Below are 17,668 nucleotides of genomic sequence, written 5' to 3' on the forward strand. Positions count from 1 at the left end.
CACACACACACACACACACACACACACACACACACACACACACACACACACACACACACACACACACACACACACACACACACACACACACACACACACACACACACACACACACACACACACAAAAAGAATAACCAGTTCCTTTGAGGTGAGGGTTCAAGGGAGGCTGTGCTTGGGAGAAAGATTTTAATATTTGATTTTACAAGGTTATTACCGAATTTAGCAATGGCTAATTTAACTCTGTCTCTCTGTTTCTCTCTGTCTGCTTCTCGTCAGTACGGCTCCATGACAGTATCTCAGAAGAAGGCTTCCATTACCTTGTGTTTGACCTGTAAGTATGTGTGTACACACACACACACACACACACACACACACACACACACACACACACACACACACACACACACACACACACACACACACACACACACACACACACACACACACAGCCGCACACAGACACACACACAAACACATTATATGCACACAAACTTACAGCCATGTATGGGTTGTCCTGGATCTTCCACAAAGATGTGGTTCATTATATTTGATCTGTTGTGGTTCACTGTGCACACTTAACATTCTACCTGGTTTGCCTTCCTCCCAGCAAACTGTCTGGAACACCATGAGAGACGCAAAAGTCTAGTGTCGTTTATGCCCCAACTGACACTTCTTTGACTGGGGTCCTGGGGTCTATACTTGGTCCTTCTCCTTTTCCCCTCTATACCAAACCTCCTCGCCCGAAATAGGCAATCTACAAGATTGCAACGCGTTGCGATGTGTTGTCAGCTTGTAGATCTGCTATTTTCACCGAATGTTTTCCTAGTTTTGCCAAATGTTTACCTATTATGACAAGCCCAAAATAGGGTCTATGTGGTTAAATCACTGGAAAATCAGAGGCCGTCTGTCCCAGCAGCTCTTACTCTGACCCATCCATTGGGATGCGTAGCCCACCAATGATAACAGATTCTCAGCTGATCACGCTACGTTTCACTACGTTATGTTATATTTGTATAGATTATATAGAAAGTATAGAATAAACAGTAAATTCCTCCAATGTTGATTTATCCATTTGTAACTCCAAGAGTGTCCACTGAGGATTTTACTGTGTTGGCTTTAGTAGAGAGTACTCAGACACACACCCACATGTGTGTGTGCTGGAGAGTGACCGGGCAGACAGGCCATCACTAGTGGCAGTGTGTTCCAGGCCAAACGGTGCATGAAGGGCTGTGCAATGACAGCACAAGAGCCACCCCAAGCAAACTAAACCAGCTGAAAACTGACAACTCATAAAAGAAGACCGTTATCTCTTATTTCTGTTTTCCTTCCAAGCGCACACAGGGATTAAAACAATGTTTTTCTACATTTTTCTCAAGCATCACATCATCAAAGGAATGACCACGTCTCAAGCTGCTGCTGAATCAAAAGACAATTAGCAATGCGCCTCTCCTTTTTTATGTGTTTGTGTGCTTGTGCGTGCATTTGTGCGTATGTGTGTGTAGTGTCACCGGAGGGGAGCTGTTTGAAGACATTGTTGCCAGAGAGTATTACAGCGAAGCTGATGCCAGGTACAGTACATTGTGGCCTAACCCGCTTGCCTACTAGGTTTTATCTTTGGTACTGTATTTGTGTGTTTGTGTGTAGATCTTCATATGAAGCAGATGCGAAGGGCAAACACAGAAAAGAGTAAAAGGCAAAAAAAGAGGACGAAAGAAAGAGAGAATATGATAGGGGTGTGAACGTCTGCACAAAAGATGATAAAAAGAAACAGAGTGCTAGGGAGAGTGATGGAACGAAAGGAGGATGTGATCAGGAAAGAAGAATGGAAAGAGGAAGGGTGTGAAAAGATGGAACGTGGGGACCAGAATTTGCCTAATTTGGACACGAAGACAGGAGCTTCGTGTCTTCTTTCGATCCTTCTTTCAATGTCTATATTTTTCATTTCCTTCCGGTAGCCTTGGTAGATTGGGTTCAGTTACCCTTTAGGATGTTTTCATACCCCCCCACACCACACACCACACGTACGTACACACATACACACACATTTTCCTAACACAATGAGGAATACTTAGATAAGATTGTGTCCTACAAAAAATGCTAGTAAATTTCACTTACTGTATGTCACACTTAGGGAACTAATGTCTACAGACAATCCAAGGTTCTACAAAGTTTCAGCATTGCTTTGAATTCAGTTGACATTTGGATGGAAAATCTATTGACAGCTACCTATGATGATGATGATGATGATGATGGATTGATGAATGGGATCTCTTTTCTGTCTCACCTGCAGCCAGTGCATCAATCAGATCTTGGAAAGTGTCAGCCACATCCACCAGCATGACATTGTACACAGAGACCTCAAGGTGAGTCATCATTTCCACGGTTACCAGCTGTCTCCTGAGCAACATCACAGGACCACACACGCACACACACGCACATACACACACCAATGTCTCTCTTACACACAGGCATGCTTACACAATTTGTTAATCTCTCTTTCTTTCACTTAAGCCTAATGTATGCTTTGTAACTTGCTTCAGTTATTCTCGGCATGCGACACCATCCTGCAACACACGTAACTTAGGCTTTAGTCACACACGCATGCACGCGTGCGCAGACACACACACGCACGCATACACACGCACGCACACACACACACACACACACACACACACACACACACACACACACACACACACACACACACACACACACACACACACACACACACACACACACACACACACACACACACACACACACACACACACACACAGTCTCTCTCACTCACACACGATCCCCTTGACATCATGATTATGACGGACAGAAGGAATGACGAGATGAGCCTCCCGGGTGTTTATCATTCACCCTCTGTCCCCACCCCACCATACGCTCTCCTCCTCTATCCCTCTCTCTGTCGTCTCTGCCAGTGACGAAAGCAGACTGTGTGCTATTTATAGCGTAGCGGTGGGTGAAATTATGTCTGGTGACGCCGATTGCACCCCGACAGGGTGATTGTTCACCCAAAGCGGGCATCACAGCATTCTGACCTCCACGGCTTCTTGTCTTCTTGTAGTGTTGTTAAGTGTGGTAGATATTTATAGATCAAATTATTGGTCATCCCATAGAAGAGTAGAAGAATGTTTTATTGCGATTATAACAAGCATGCATGCACACACACGCACACACACACACACGCACGCACGCGCGCGCACACACACACATGCGCACACACACACACACACACACACACACACACACGTGCAAACAATGTTTTCCTTACACAATGAGGAACACTTAGATAAGACTGTCTCCTACAAATTGATTAAGTAAATCAATAAATAAATAACAGTAGTGAGACTGAGACATACAGTAGACACACATTTACAAAAGAAAGGCCTCTAAAATATTTTTTCACTGCTTAAAAAAAGATAGATTTATCTGGGCAGGAATGTGTTGATCAGTCCGGCTTGAAGATCCTTTCCATATAAAGTTCAATCATAACTCATACATGACATGACTAGCTGGTATGGTGCAGAGATACACAGAGACACACAATCACAGAGTGGAATAACACACTTGACTAACATTTAGTGTGAAGAGTCTTATTGATGATTCAATGGGCTCATGTGTGTAGTAGCATTGCGTTAACTATAAAAAGAACTGCAGTATGTATTATGCACTGTACATTAAAATGCTAAGTGAAGACATGGAGAATACATCACCCTGCTCTCCATCTCTCTCTATCCCTCTTTCTTTGTCTCTGCATTTTTCATTTCCTTTCGTTACCCTCTGCCGTCTCCTCTCATTACTCTCTTTACGCTACAGTTGAGCTAAACTTGATCAGGTAGATTAGGTTCACATACACCATAGGATGTTTTCATACCCCCCCCCTAACACACACACACACACACGTGCGCGCACGCATACACACACTTTTAGGAGGCTTGTGGCTGAAGCCATAGAGATGGGCAGGGGGATGCTGGCTGGTGGCAGTCTGCGTTGCCGTGGTAACTGTGGGTGAGGTCACGCGGCTGCTGCAGCGGCAGCAGCAGCATAGGGACCCATTATACCTCCTCCCACCTATATATCTGTCTCTCTGTCTCACTTTGTCTCCATGTCTCGCTCTCTTTGCATTTCTCCCTCCCTATCCCTATCCCTCCACCTCTCTCTTTTTTTGTACAATCTCTCCCTATTCTTCTGTGTACACTTCTCTCCTTATTGGTTTGGTCCTTTGACTTATCTCCCTCTGCCTCTATTCCTCTGTCTCTCTCCATCTGTCTCCATTTGTCTCTCTCATTCTTTTCCTCTATCTCTTCTTCCATCTTCATCTCTTTGTATCTCTCTATCTCGCCCTGTCTTGTTCACACTTTCTCTCCCGTCTTACCCCTTTTTTATATTGGTTCATATTTGGCTACCGTAAATAATCTCTCCTTTTCAGACTTTTCCGCTTTCATATCCCTAGTTTTTTGAGAATGCTTTGTGGGATGCTACCCATTTGACCCGTGCTATGTCTCACTACTACCATATATTTTGACTCCATTAAAAATAGATTAAATACACTACTATTAATCACACTACTGTATATCATTAGATGTATTCATCCAATACGCTTAAACCCTATATTTAGCTGACTGGGGTCCCCCAGAGCCCCTCCACTCCGTTTTTCCCTCTACACCAAATCTCTTTGGCAAAGTAGTCTGCAGCCTTGTATATCTGCTATTGTCGCCGAATGTTCACCCCCGGAAGAGGGACGCTAGGGTTCATGTGGTTAAAGTCACTGTACCATTGCTAACTGACTCTTTCGTGTGTGTGTGTGTGTGTGTGCACTGCAGCCAGAAAACCTGTTATTGGCCAGTAAGATGAAGGGTGCAGCAGTGAAACTGGCAGACTTTGGCCTGGCCATCGAAGTTCAGGGTGACCAACAGGCCTGGTTCGGTAAGAGGTTTTTATGAGCTAATTGCAGTGTGAGGTAATTCTGATTTCATTTGTAGGAATTCTTGATAGCTCTGGTTCATTTGTGATTATATGCATAATCTATGTGTTTGAATGCTGTATGTCGATATACGTATCTGTCTGCGATTTTTTGTTGTTGTAGGTTTTGCAGGCACTCCTGGCTACCTGTCCCCAGAAGTGTTGAGGAAGGACCCCTACGGCAAGCCAGTGGACATATGGGCTTGTGGTCAGTTTGGCAGCTCACCAACACGCGCGTGTGCATTTGTGCGAACGTGTATGTTAGGGATGGGCATAATGTACATAATATCAAAATATTTGATGATTTCAGCTTAATGAAGGTAACTACATTCATTTCCATACCCAGAAAAGTGATTTAAAACATTTTAACAGTAGCATTTGCGAACCAGAGCAACTCTTCTTGAAGTGAAAAGACTGAAGTCTTTCGTGACAGTCTGATTCCATTTCAGCTTAGCAGATGTATTTGTCTACCGTGTTAATACATTTGTTCTGTTCCAAGATTCTCCACTAGATTGTTGCATTAGATCTGCATGATGTGCATGAATTTTACTCTTCTTTTTTTTCTTATGTTTTACCTTCTTTTCCATGACTTATCTCTGTCGCTTCGAAGCATTTAATATGTTAGATAAGCTATTTTGAGAATATCTGATAGAGCGAAAAATCAAGAGTGGTTAGAAAATGGTTCCACGGATCATATGGATCTTGAGATCTACATTATCCGACTTGTTTCTGGTATTACACTATTGTGTACAATATTTTGCCCATCCCTAGGAATGTATTATATGCATGTGTGCACATAAGAGAGAGAGCATATGCTAATGCTGATATGTAGAACATTTTGAAAATAGAGTGCGCCTTTATGCCCATGCGTGCTCCCCTTGCATATGTCTATGTATGTGCATATGTGTGCGTGTGTGTCAGGTGTCATCCTGTACATTCTGTTGGTGGGCTACCCCCCCTTCTGGGATGAGGACCAACACAAACTATATCAACAAATCAAGGCTGGAGCTTACGACGTGAGTATCGACAAACATGACCAGAGAATATCAGTGTACCAGCCTTGCTAGGTTGCTGTGAGTCCTGACCGCAAAGCATACCTGCTCAAGATGTGTCTAATGGAAGATGTCTGTCACAGTCAGGCTCACATAGAGCAAGCCGGATAGTCTTTCATCACACACATGTAAAACAAGTTATTGAAGGGCTCATCTGGCAATTTTACCTGAATACTATTGTGAGGACATGAAAATCAGACATAAAACTGACCAATATGTTCTGTGCCCTGAGAGCTCACTTTTAAAGACTCTGAAAAAACTGCAAAAAGATTGATCTGGCAGAGAACAGATGTGTTTTTCATGGGCTGGCAAATATTTTCCAGAGCTTTTGAGGGTGAGCTCTTGCAACACAGAAAGCATTATTACAATTTACAATTTACAAAAGTGTGGAGTTAATGGCATGAACCCTAATCGGCAAAGTAAGTGTGTGGGAAGGGTGGTAGGAGTGGATCATATCCTGAAGTTAAGTGCCATGCCTTGTACTGTAGTGTAGGTCATCACCAGTGTTTTGAATTGGATGTGCTGCAGCAACCAGAAGCCAGTGAAGGGAATGCAGAAGGGGGAGACAAAATGTAGAGAGGTTGAAGACCAGGCATGCCACAGCATTCTGGATCAGCTGTATAGATTTCAGCGAGCGTGCTGGCAGACCAACAAGGAGGGAGTTGCAATCGTCAAGCCTGGAGATGACTGAGGCTTGGAAATGAGCTGAGCAGACTCCTTGGTGAGGGAAGGTCTGATCCTAGATGTTGTATAGTGAAAGGATCCAGTGATCTCTGCAATGTGTGCCTTGGAAGGACAGCTGGCTGTCCAGGATCATTCCCAGGTTCTTGGCAGCTGGAACAAAAGCCACCCGAGTGTTGTCGATAGAAATGGGAAGATCTTGCTGGGGGCAGCACTTTCCAGGGAAAAAGCAAATATCATGCTTGTCTGAGTTGAGCTTGAGTTTTTGGGAAGACATCCTCTGTGAGATGTCAACCAGGCATGCAGCGAAGTGCACTTCAACCTATGTGGCAGAGGGATGGAAGGAGAAAGAGTTGAATATCAGCAGCATTACAGTGGTAGGTGTGCTTCTAAGCAGAGAGAGCGAATGGATCTGGTGTAAAGGGATACAAATAGGGGGGGGGGGGGGCAAGTACAGATACCTTGGGTACCCCCTTCAAGAGGGTACGGGGGGGCGGAAGCAAACCTTTCCATGAAACCTGGTAAGTCTAACCAGTGAGGTAGGAGGAGAACCACTTGAGTGCTAAGTCATACCATGGTCAGAAAGGGTGTCCAGAAGAAGTTGATAGTTGACTGTGTCAAATGCTGCAGGTTATTCTGTGAGAGGCGATTATTTGAAGTTGTGTGTCAGATTTTCAAATGTCCTCACAATAAAAATATAGGATTTAGATTAAAAAATTGGCAAAGCGAGAGAAGAAAAAAGACAAACATGTGGGAAACATTTGGTGTAAGCTCAATTGAAGTCCTTTTAATATAGACTAATATATTCTCTCCTAAATGTCACTTTGAAATGCAATTGATTTATAGTTTTAATAGATATAGATATAGAATAGATATTGTCAAATTCTCCTCTTCCCCTCCTCCTGGTACATGAGAAAATGATGTCCTCTACTAGAACAACAGCTTTGTTTATCAGATCTTGTCCTATTCCCCAGGGAGACTGGAACTTAATACTAATATACATTTTCATGATGTGAGGCATCCATTTCTAATGAATGTGCCTTATGTAAGTACAGATATGAGGGACTCTGACAAGTGCTTGAGCTAACATGCACTTATTAAATTATCACTGGCATGATGCATCGTGAAAAACCCAGTACATGTAATTTTGTTATTGTTTTTTTTCCAATAATTGCCAGTTTACATTGTCCCACACTTTGAGAATGGCTTTCATATTTCTGGGCTGGAGCCTCGAGGCAAACCAATCAAAAGCATTTTAATGCATAAAAAATGCATAAGACAATTAAACACATTTTCTGAATTCCCGTAAATCTTCCGTAATTCCCGTAAATCTGTTATGACAAGTAATACTGTATTATGTACTTCACAACTTCACCAATTTGCTGTGTGCGCTTTCTGTTTATTTTCAAGGTTATTCTTCTACACTAATGTATCAATGAAATATATTTTTTGAAGGATGCCAATGACATGTTTGTGTATGTTTTCATTAAGAATTGCATCTGTCATGGATCATGCATGTAGCATGTATGCTACTGTATCTTAACACATAAATGAGGTGACAATTGTACCACATTATCACTAAACCCTGTACAGTATACTGCTATTCCTCATAGTGCTTCTCTGTGCATCTCTCTGTCTCAGTTCCCTTCTCCAGAGTGGGATACAGTCACTCCTGAGGCCAAGAATCTTATTAACCAGATGCTGACCATCAACCCTGCCAAGAGAATCACGGCCGACCAGGCCCTGAATCACCCATGGGTCTGCGTAAGTCAACGTACCCCTGAACAAACACACTCACGGGAGTACATACGTACATACACATAGACATACATACATGGAGTTATCTTTGGCAATCTGCATTCTATAAATTAGCCGTTCCTTCCACAATGTTCAGATTACTCAGTGACCCTGTGTATCAATCACAATATCAACATAGTACATTGATGTTTTACCTGAGGTATGTTTCAATGTATTGAGACAGTTTGTGTTCATGCATGGTCACTAGAGGGGGACAAATTCTTTGCATTAACTCCTCAGCCCGCGTCTGCTCCCAATGCCTTCACTGCTGACAAAATAGCCTGGTCTGAATGGATCAATCACACTGTCTTTAGCGACCAACAAACGTTGGAGAGTAAAAACATAGGTGTGCTGAGGTGACCAGGAGACCACTTATCACCGGTGGATCACCGTGGATGGTAGCATGTGGCCCCCTTAACCAGTCAACCATTGTGCCATATGAAATCTTTGAACTGTAGGAAAATACATTTAGGAGACGATCGATTAGCCTTTTTCGAAACGGTACCATCAATTGCCACCAAACTAAGATTTTAAGCCTCCCACACAGCTGTTTCTGTATCACTTAAGATCTGAGTTTCAACCTACATATGCAATGTATGATCATTAGCACCTGTTTGATATAATTGGTTAATCAGACTTTGATAATCCTACAAAAACACTGACTTTGTGCAAGTGTACCTGTAAGAGTTTGTCTGGTTTGAAGGCAAAGGGTAGTCACACCAAATATTGTTTTGACTTAGATGTTTCTTATGTTCACTCACTTTTGTAATGCTTTTAATTGATAAAGATAGAAAATATGCAGTATGTATTTTCTTGACAATGCTGAATGAGTCTTTGACCTTGCTGATATTTACACATATTTATCTGTTGCATTCTCTCCTCTCTCCACCCAGCAACGTTCCACCGTGGCCTCCATGATACACCGCCAAGAGACCGTGGAATGCCTGCGCAAGTTCAATGCCAGGAGGAAACTTAAAGTGCGTCTAGATACACACTCAGACACAGACAGACAGACACATACAGCAATATCAAACTGTCGGCAACAGTTTGCCTCCCAGGAACGTGTACTGTGACTATTCCTTCTTTTATATAGTCCTTGGTTTCTTTCACGTGTAAGCAATTCCAACCACGACTCAAACCAACTGTCCTCAAAACCTCGCTCCCAATTGCTGTGATTGACTGAGATGCATGGAAGGAGCGCTTGTGACACGCAAGGCCATCAGCTGTCTCACAAGCCGTATACCTTATTATTTTATTGTTATTATATATAATAACAATAAAAATGCCATTATTATTACATTAAGTGAACCGCAACGGGCGCTCCTCAAAATAACTAGTTTGGGAATTGCTTACACGCTTTTCTTTCTGCAATCTGTGCGTGTGCAGTCTCAGTGATTGTATACAAATAATTGGTCTATACATACCTGTAACTCTGAGAGCATACATTTTACCAAGTAGACATGTAAGGGCCCATTTGGTTACATTTATACACTCAGTTAAATCAGATTATATATGAGATTATTCTAATCCAAATGTTTGTGTCTTTCCAGGGAGCTATCCTTACAACGATGCTGGTGTCCAGGAACTTTTCAGGTGAGAAGAACATGGGAAACAAGAAACTTCACAAGTAATGTTGGTGTTATTTGAGTCAATTGCCAACCAGATAAGCTGGAGTGCAGAGCGTTCATGAGTTTAGACACAGATGAACAACTAGCTACAGTACAGTACTTGAACAGGCTCACATTTCCTCTCATGAGAAGGTTAGATTGTTCAATCCTCTCAAACCTGCACATTGGTTTCATGGATTGAACCAATGTGTTTTTTCTCTTTGATTGATCAACAGTAAGGGGCTGAGGGAAGTACTCTCCAAAGATGGGAAAGCCAGAGTCCTGTAAGGCTGTTGATCCCACAAACATGAATGGAATATAGGGTTTATGTAGGGTTTAAGTGGTTTCAACAAACGACTAGACATGGTTCAATGAATTGAAGGTAACGCTTTGAGAAGGTCTCATCGCAAACACAAGGTTTAGGACTTGTTGTCGTTCGTGACCAGCATCTCAAAGCTGCAGTCTCATGGTCGCCTGTTTTCCATGACGTTTCTGAGAAAACTTGTATCAACGCCAACTACCATCTCTGACCCTTTCGAACTGAACGTCCTCTCTGTTCACTAGTGGGACGGCAGCACACCAGCCCTGCTGCCACCACCAGCACGGCCGCAATGGCACAGGAAGGTATGTCTGCTTAGAGGGAGGCCACTGAAGCCTGGCACTGCCAGCCTCTTCCTCTGTGTGTTGGCATGTGGCCCGGGTTGTTTGTACCCCACCGCCTCACCCCCCATTTACCCACTCACCATGCTGCCTGCTTGCCTGCACACTGGCGGAGCACTCTTGAATGGTCATTGGTGCGCTTGAGGCATCTCACCAAAAGACACACACACACACACACACACACACACACACACACACACACACACACACACACACACACACACACACACACACACACACAAACACAGGTATTCTGCAAGAGCTGTTGTGTGTGCTGTGACACACAGAGCTCTTGGAAGTGTCCCATAACTTCCTGTAGCGACTGGCCACACCGGCCGCTTTTCCGGCCAAAGCATGCACCTGTGTTCCCCTGCCATCTACCTCACTTACTATCAGCCTAGCTCACTTACATGCAGCGGCCTCTGGCCATATTACCGTCTCACTACAGAATTCAAGTTTTAGCCCTTTAACATAAATAAGACCAGCCATCATCTAACCACCATTCCACTCCTGATTTTGCCTCCTTGCAATGAGTTAATTTTGAATCCACAATACATGGCCGATGCTTGGTCGATGCCTACCCTGCAATCCCCCTCTGCACCCAGACCAGCATGCGTGTGAGCGTATACTACTACAGTATGATGCCCTCTTGCATGGAAAACCGGATACTGCTCTGTCCCTGTTGTTTCTGTGTGAATGGCTGGAGCCAAAAATGAATAATGATAGCCACGAGTCCTGTGATATCCCGAGCTGTTCACTCAGGCCAGAGTTGATAGCTTAATGGAAACTGCATGGATTGATTGATGGGCATGTTTTTTTCTTTCTTCTTTACTTTTACGTTTCTCTTTTTAATCTCTTCCTCCCTTCATTGATTGGCTACAATGGCTAGGAGAGTGTGAGATTGTTTTCTTACTGGGAAAAGGACATTTTAGCTTTGGAACATACTCAAGCTTAAAGAATGCTGGTAAATTCCACACCAGCTGCTGGCGACACATAATACCTAAGATGACCTCTGGGATATGGAGTTTGTGTTGTTTATATCACAAGGCTTGACATGCAGTATTTACAACAACCACACACTAGTAGCATGAACCCACTGCCCCCATGTACTGTAGATGATGATTGAAGGAAAAATACTTCAGATGGGTTTTTTGTGCCTGCAGTTGTGGTGTTGAGTTTATGATACTAAACACTTTATTCACCACCATAGAGGAAACTGAATTGCCATTATACATGCAGGACACAGCGAAATCTGTACACTGAGTTAAATTAATACTCGGGGGTACGCTTGGATGGAGCATGGGTAAAGTTTCTGCCCACCACTGCAGAGCGATTAGCGGTTCAAATCCTCCACGGTGCATCCAGCTTGGCCAGGCATTCCACCAAACACAATTGGCCGTGTTTGCGGGAGTGAAGCCAGGCTGGGAGAGTGATCGCTGCTGCTACTCACTATAAACTCTTTCAGGTTGGTCAGAGAGCCTGTTGAGACGTGTTACTCGGAAGAGACTTTGCATTCATAATTTGGAACTGAAAAATGCAAGGCGGTCATTTTTCTCTGTCTTCATTGCTAAAAACAGGAACAAACCACGTGCTTTGTTTGCGACTGTCGACAGGATAACAAACCCTCCGCTGTTTGTAGCCTCTGAACATTTATCCACCTGAGCCTGCAATGAATTTGCCTCCTTCTTTACTGACAAAATTCAAATCATTAGACCAGCAGTAAGCGCCTCCATATCGAGTACAGGCTATGTGTGTGCACTTCAAACTAACTCAAATACCATGACACAATTTAATCTGATCAATCACAAAAACTTGGAAGAAATCATACAGCATCTGAAATCCTCGTCCTCCTGTTGCCTTGATATTCTGACAATAATGCCTTTTAAAAGATGTTTCAAATTGCCTGGCCTCAGATCTTATACCAATTGTCAACACATCTCTTCAATCAGGTTGCTTCTCACAGACCCCGAAAACAGTAGTCATCAAGCAACTCTTAAAAAAGAAGAACTTGGACACTTCACTATTAAACAATTATAGGCCCATATAAAACTTCCCTTTTCTAAGTAAAATAATTGAAAAAGCTGTATTTCAACAACTGAACAACTTCTTAACACTAAACAATGGCCTCGATATCTTCCAGTCAGGTTTTCGACCACACCACGGCACTGAGACTGTTCTTGTTGGCTAATGTCATTGGATAATTGTTCCCTTTGCTTGTTGTTCTGTGTAAAGCACATTTGAATTGCTTTGTTGTAGAAATTTGCCATTTTAGGGGATTAGAACAGTGGTTTTCAACCCTTTTCATATCAAGGTCCATTATTTATTTGGCATTTGAGCCACGGACCACCATTTGATGAGATTTAGCCTCTCAGACCCAAAACTTATATAAATAAAATATATAAATATTTTGTTATCGGTTAAGATTTTGTCCACAATTCCATGCTGTATTGATGTTGGTACCATAGGAGAGATAACGGGCAAACGTTGATATATAATATATAAAATAACAAATTATTTTACATTCTCTTATTGTGTAGACTTCTCGTCAATTAAGTAATGCAGATGTTTAACAATAATTTAACTCTTGAGAACGTAAAATCATTTTCATTTTACACTCAAGAGTTAAAGATCTATAAGGGTCCATTTGGTTACCAACTCTCCATCATTTAGCCGGGGGCCATCTGGAACCCCCTCAAGGACCACTGGTGGTCCCCGGACCCCTGGACTAGAATACAGGGAATTGCTGACATGGGACTAGAATACAGGGAATTGTCATGACGACTACATTAGAAGAAAAAGGGACGGACATTTAGAGTGCATGGACAACTGGCAGGACAATATAAAACGATCATACCATCCCAAAGCAATGCGCATCATACCTAACCCCATAGTTAAAGCTGCAATCCGCTAGTATTATTTCCTACCGGGAATTCGAACTTGGGTATCCCGCATGGGAGACTATACATCTATCGTTCAGCCGAGAAGGCGTCCCCCGTCCCCCAGTCAGGGGAGATAAATTCACAATGGAAGAGTAGGGAGACCACCTCCGACTACTGTAGATGTACTAGATATGCATGGGATAAGGAACAGTGAACCGTTGATGAATAAACCCCCTGACAGGGTAATTAGACCCTGACCTGAAGTGGAGGTATCTAATCACCCTGAACAGGTTTTTCTTAATAATGACCGGCTCACTGTTCAGTATCCCACTTATTACACGGTACTTAATACAAAATGAATACATTTGACACACAATATCACAACAAAACTATTTTATTGATTAAGAAATGATAATTTCTTAATCAATTAATTGCTTACGGTAAAGAAAATAATTTGATTATGCCATGTCCGTCCAGAACGACACTGTCGGCCTGCAAACTCCGGTAGGAAGTGTTGATCAAATTTGAACTAAGATTACTGCATTGCCTATTTCTCACCATAAATGTTTTCAACAACATTCTTTAGTGTACTGTTTAGCTGTAAAAATGATATTGTGTGTTTGTTTACATGTCCGCCATGTTGGATATGGCAAAAAACAAATGCAGTCTCCGTCAATCCATAGCAACTGTTTGTTATTCATAGCAGTGATAAGAAATCACTGAATGCTCTGATTGACTAATCAGAATTGAGCATTCAACCAAGCTGTGTAATAAATTGTATTCAACTCTAGCATACAGATTGGTTAAAATAACATGTTATTCATTAAAATAAATTCGGGATTGCAGCTTAAATTAACACTTGAGTATTTTATTGTGCAAGAAAGATTCTCATGCACAAAATTACAATGGCCTCGATATCTTCCAGTCAGGTTTTCGACCACACCACGGCACTGAGACTGTTCTTGTTGGCTAATGTCATTGGATAATTGTTCCCTTTGCTTGTTGTTCTGTGTAAAGCACATTTGAATTGCTTTGTTGTAGAAATGTGCCATTTTAGGGGATTAGAACAGTGGTTTTCAACCCTTTTCATATCAAGGTCCATTATTTATTTGGCATTTGAGCCACGGACCACCATTTGATGAGATTTAGCCTCTCAGACCCAAAACTTATATAAATAAAATATATAAATATTTTGTTATCGGTTAAGATTTTGTCCACAATTCCATGCTGTATTGATGTTGGTACCATAGGAGAGATAACGGCCAAACGTTGATATATAATATATAAAATAACAATTATTTTACATTCTCTTATTGTGTAGACTTCTCGTCAATTAAGTAATGCAGATGTTTAACAATAATTTAACTCTTGAGAACGTAAAATCATTTTCATTCTACACTCAAGAGTTAAAGATCTATAAGGGTCCATTTGGTTACCAACTCTCCATCATTTAGCCGGGGGCCATCTGGAACCCCCTCAAGGACCACTGGTGGTCCCCGGACCCCTGGACTAGAATACAGGGAATTGCTGACATGGGACTAGAATACAGGGAATTGTCATGACGACTACATTAGAAGAAAAAGGGACAGACATTTAGAGTGCATGGACAACTGGCAGGACAATATAAAACGATCATACCATCCCAAAGCAATGCGCATCATACCTAACCCCATAGTTAAAGCTGCAATCCGCTAGTATTATTTCCTACCGGGAATTCGAACTTGGGTATCCCGCATGGGAGACTATACATCTATCGTTCAGCCGAGAAGGCGTCCCCCGTCCCCCAGTCAGGGGAGATAAATTCACAATGGAAGAGTAGGGAGACCACCTCCGACTACTGTAGATGTACTAGATATGCATGGGATAAGGAACAGTGAACCGTTGATGAATAAACCCCCTGACAGGGTAATTAGACCCTGACCTGAAGTGGAGGTATCTAATCACCCTGAACAGGTTTTTCTTAATAATGACCGGCTCACTGTTCAGTATCCCACTTATTACACGGTACTTAATACAAAATTAATACATTTGACACACAATATCACAACAAAACTATTTTATTGATTAAGAAATGATAATTTCTTAATCAATTAATTGCTTACGGTAAAGAAAATAATTTGATTATGCCATGTCCGTCCAGAACGACACTGTCGGCCTGCAAACTCCGGTAGGAAGTGTTGATCAAATTTGAACTAAGATTACTGCATTGCCTATTTCTCACCATAAATGTTTTCAACAACATTCTTTAGTGTACTGTTTAGCTGTAAAAATGATATTGTGTGTTTGTTTACATGTCCGCCATGTTGGATACGGCAAAAAACAAATGCAGTCTCCGTCAATCCATAGCAACTGTTTGTTATTCATAGCAGTGATAAGAAATCACTGAATGCTCTGATTGACTAATCAGAATTGAGCATTCAACCAAGCTGTGTAATAAATTGTATTCAACTCTAGCATACAGATTGGTTAAAATAACATGTTATTCATTAAAATAAATTCGGGATTGCAGCTTAAATTAACACTTGAGTATTTTATTGTGCAAGAAAGATTCTCATGCACAAAATTACAATGGCCTCGATATCTTCCAGTCAGGTTTTCGACCACACCACGGCACTGAGACTGTTCTTGTTGGCTAATGTCATTGGATAATTGTTCCCTTTGCTTGTTGTTCTGTGTAAAGCACATTTGAATTGCTTTGTTGTAGAAATGTGCCATTTTAGGGGATTAGAACAGTGGTTTTCAACCCTTTTCATATCAAGGTCCATTATTTATTTGGCATTTGAGCCACGGACCACCATTTGATGAGATTTAGCCTCTCAGACCCAAAACTTATATAAATAAAATATATAAATATTTTGTTATCGGTTAAGATTTTGTCCACAATTCCATGCTGTATTGATGTTGGTACCATAGGAGAGATAACGGCCAAACGTTGATATATAATATATAAAATAACAATTATTTTACATTCTCTTATTGTGTAGACTTCTCGTCAATTAAGTAATGCAGATGTTTAACAATAATTTAACTCTTGAGAACGTAAAATCATTTTCATTTTACACTCAAGAGTTAAAGATCTATAAGGGTCCATTTGGTTACCAACTCTCCATCATTTAGCCGGGGGCCATCTGGAACCCCCTCAAGGACCACTGGTGGTCCCCGGACCCCTGGACTAGAATACAGGGAATTGCTGACATGGGACTAGAATACAGGGAATTGTCATGACGACTACATTAGAAGAAAAAGGGACAGACATTTAGAGTGCATGGACAACTGGCAGGACAATATAAAACGATCATACCATCCCAAAGCAATGCGCATCATACCTAACCCCATAGTTAAAGCTGCAATCCGCTAGTATTATTTCCTACCGGGAATTCGAACTTGGGTATCCCGCATGGGAGACTATACATCTATCGTTCAGCCGAGAAGGCGTCCCCCGTCCCCCAGTCAGGGGAGATAAATTCACAATGGAAGAGTAGGGAGACCACCTCCGACTACTGTAGATGTACTAGATATGCACGGGATAAGGAACAGTGAACCGTTGATGAATAAACCCCCTGACAGGGTAATTAGACCCTGACCTGAAGTGGAGGTATCTAATCACCCTGAACAGGTTTTTCTTAATAATGACCGGCTCACTGTTCAGTATCCCACTTATTACACGGTACTTAATACAAAATTAATACATTTGACACACAATATCACAACAAAACTATTTTATTGATTAAGAAATGATTTAATTGCTTACGGTAAAGAAAATAATTTGATTATGCCATGTCCGTCCAGAACGACACTGTCGGCCTGCAAACTCCGGTAGGAAGTGTTGATCAAATTTGAACTAAGATTACTGCGTTGCCTATTTCTCACCATAAATGTTTTCAACAACATTCTTTAGTGTACTGTTTAGCTGTAAAAACGATATTGTGTGTTTGTTTACATGTCCGCCATGTTGGATACGGCAAAAAACAAATGCAGTCTCCGTCAATCCATAGCAACTGTTTGTTATTCATAGCAG

General features: G+C 41.8%; 1 protein-coding gene across 32 annotated transcripts in view; it reads left to right on the top strand.

Moving 5' to 3' along the window:
• The window catches only part of camk2g2 (calcium/calmodulin-dependent protein kinase (CaM kinase) II gamma 2), a 67,371-nt gene that overhangs the window by 31,832 nt on the left and 17,871 nt on the right, over positions 1–17,668 (top strand). For 23 of the 32 annotated variants that reach the window (XM_084076653.1, XM_084076681.1, XM_084076665.1 and 20 more), the window contains exons 4-13: positions 277–331; positions 1,503–1,568; positions 2,291–2,363; positions 4,836–4,938; positions 5,099–5,182; positions 5,896–5,990; positions 8,349–8,471; positions 9,398–9,481; positions 10,055–10,097; positions 10,676–10,735. In XM_084076653.1, coding sequence (XP_083932779.1) covers positions 277–331; positions 1,503–1,568; positions 2,291–2,363; positions 4,836–4,938; positions 5,099–5,182; positions 5,896–5,990; positions 8,349–8,471; positions 9,398–9,481; positions 10,055–10,097; positions 10,676–10,735 — 786 coding nt within the window. The remainder of the gene's footprint in view (positions 1–276; positions 332–1,502; positions 1,569–2,290; positions 2,364–4,835; positions 4,939–5,098; positions 5,183–5,895; positions 5,991–8,348; positions 8,472–9,397; positions 9,482–10,054; positions 10,098–10,675; positions 10,736–17,668) is intronic. The other 9 variants (XM_084076654.1, XM_084076661.1, XM_084076656.1 and 6 more) reach the window with 1 other exon arrangement.

This window comes from Gymnoscopelus microlampas (genome assembly GCF_963454915.1).
Source record: "Gymnoscopelus microlampas genome assembly, chromosome: 13".
Taxonomy (NCBI): domain Eukaryota; kingdom Metazoa; phylum Chordata; class Actinopteri; order Myctophiformes; family Myctophidae; genus Gymnoscopelus; species Gymnoscopelus microlampas.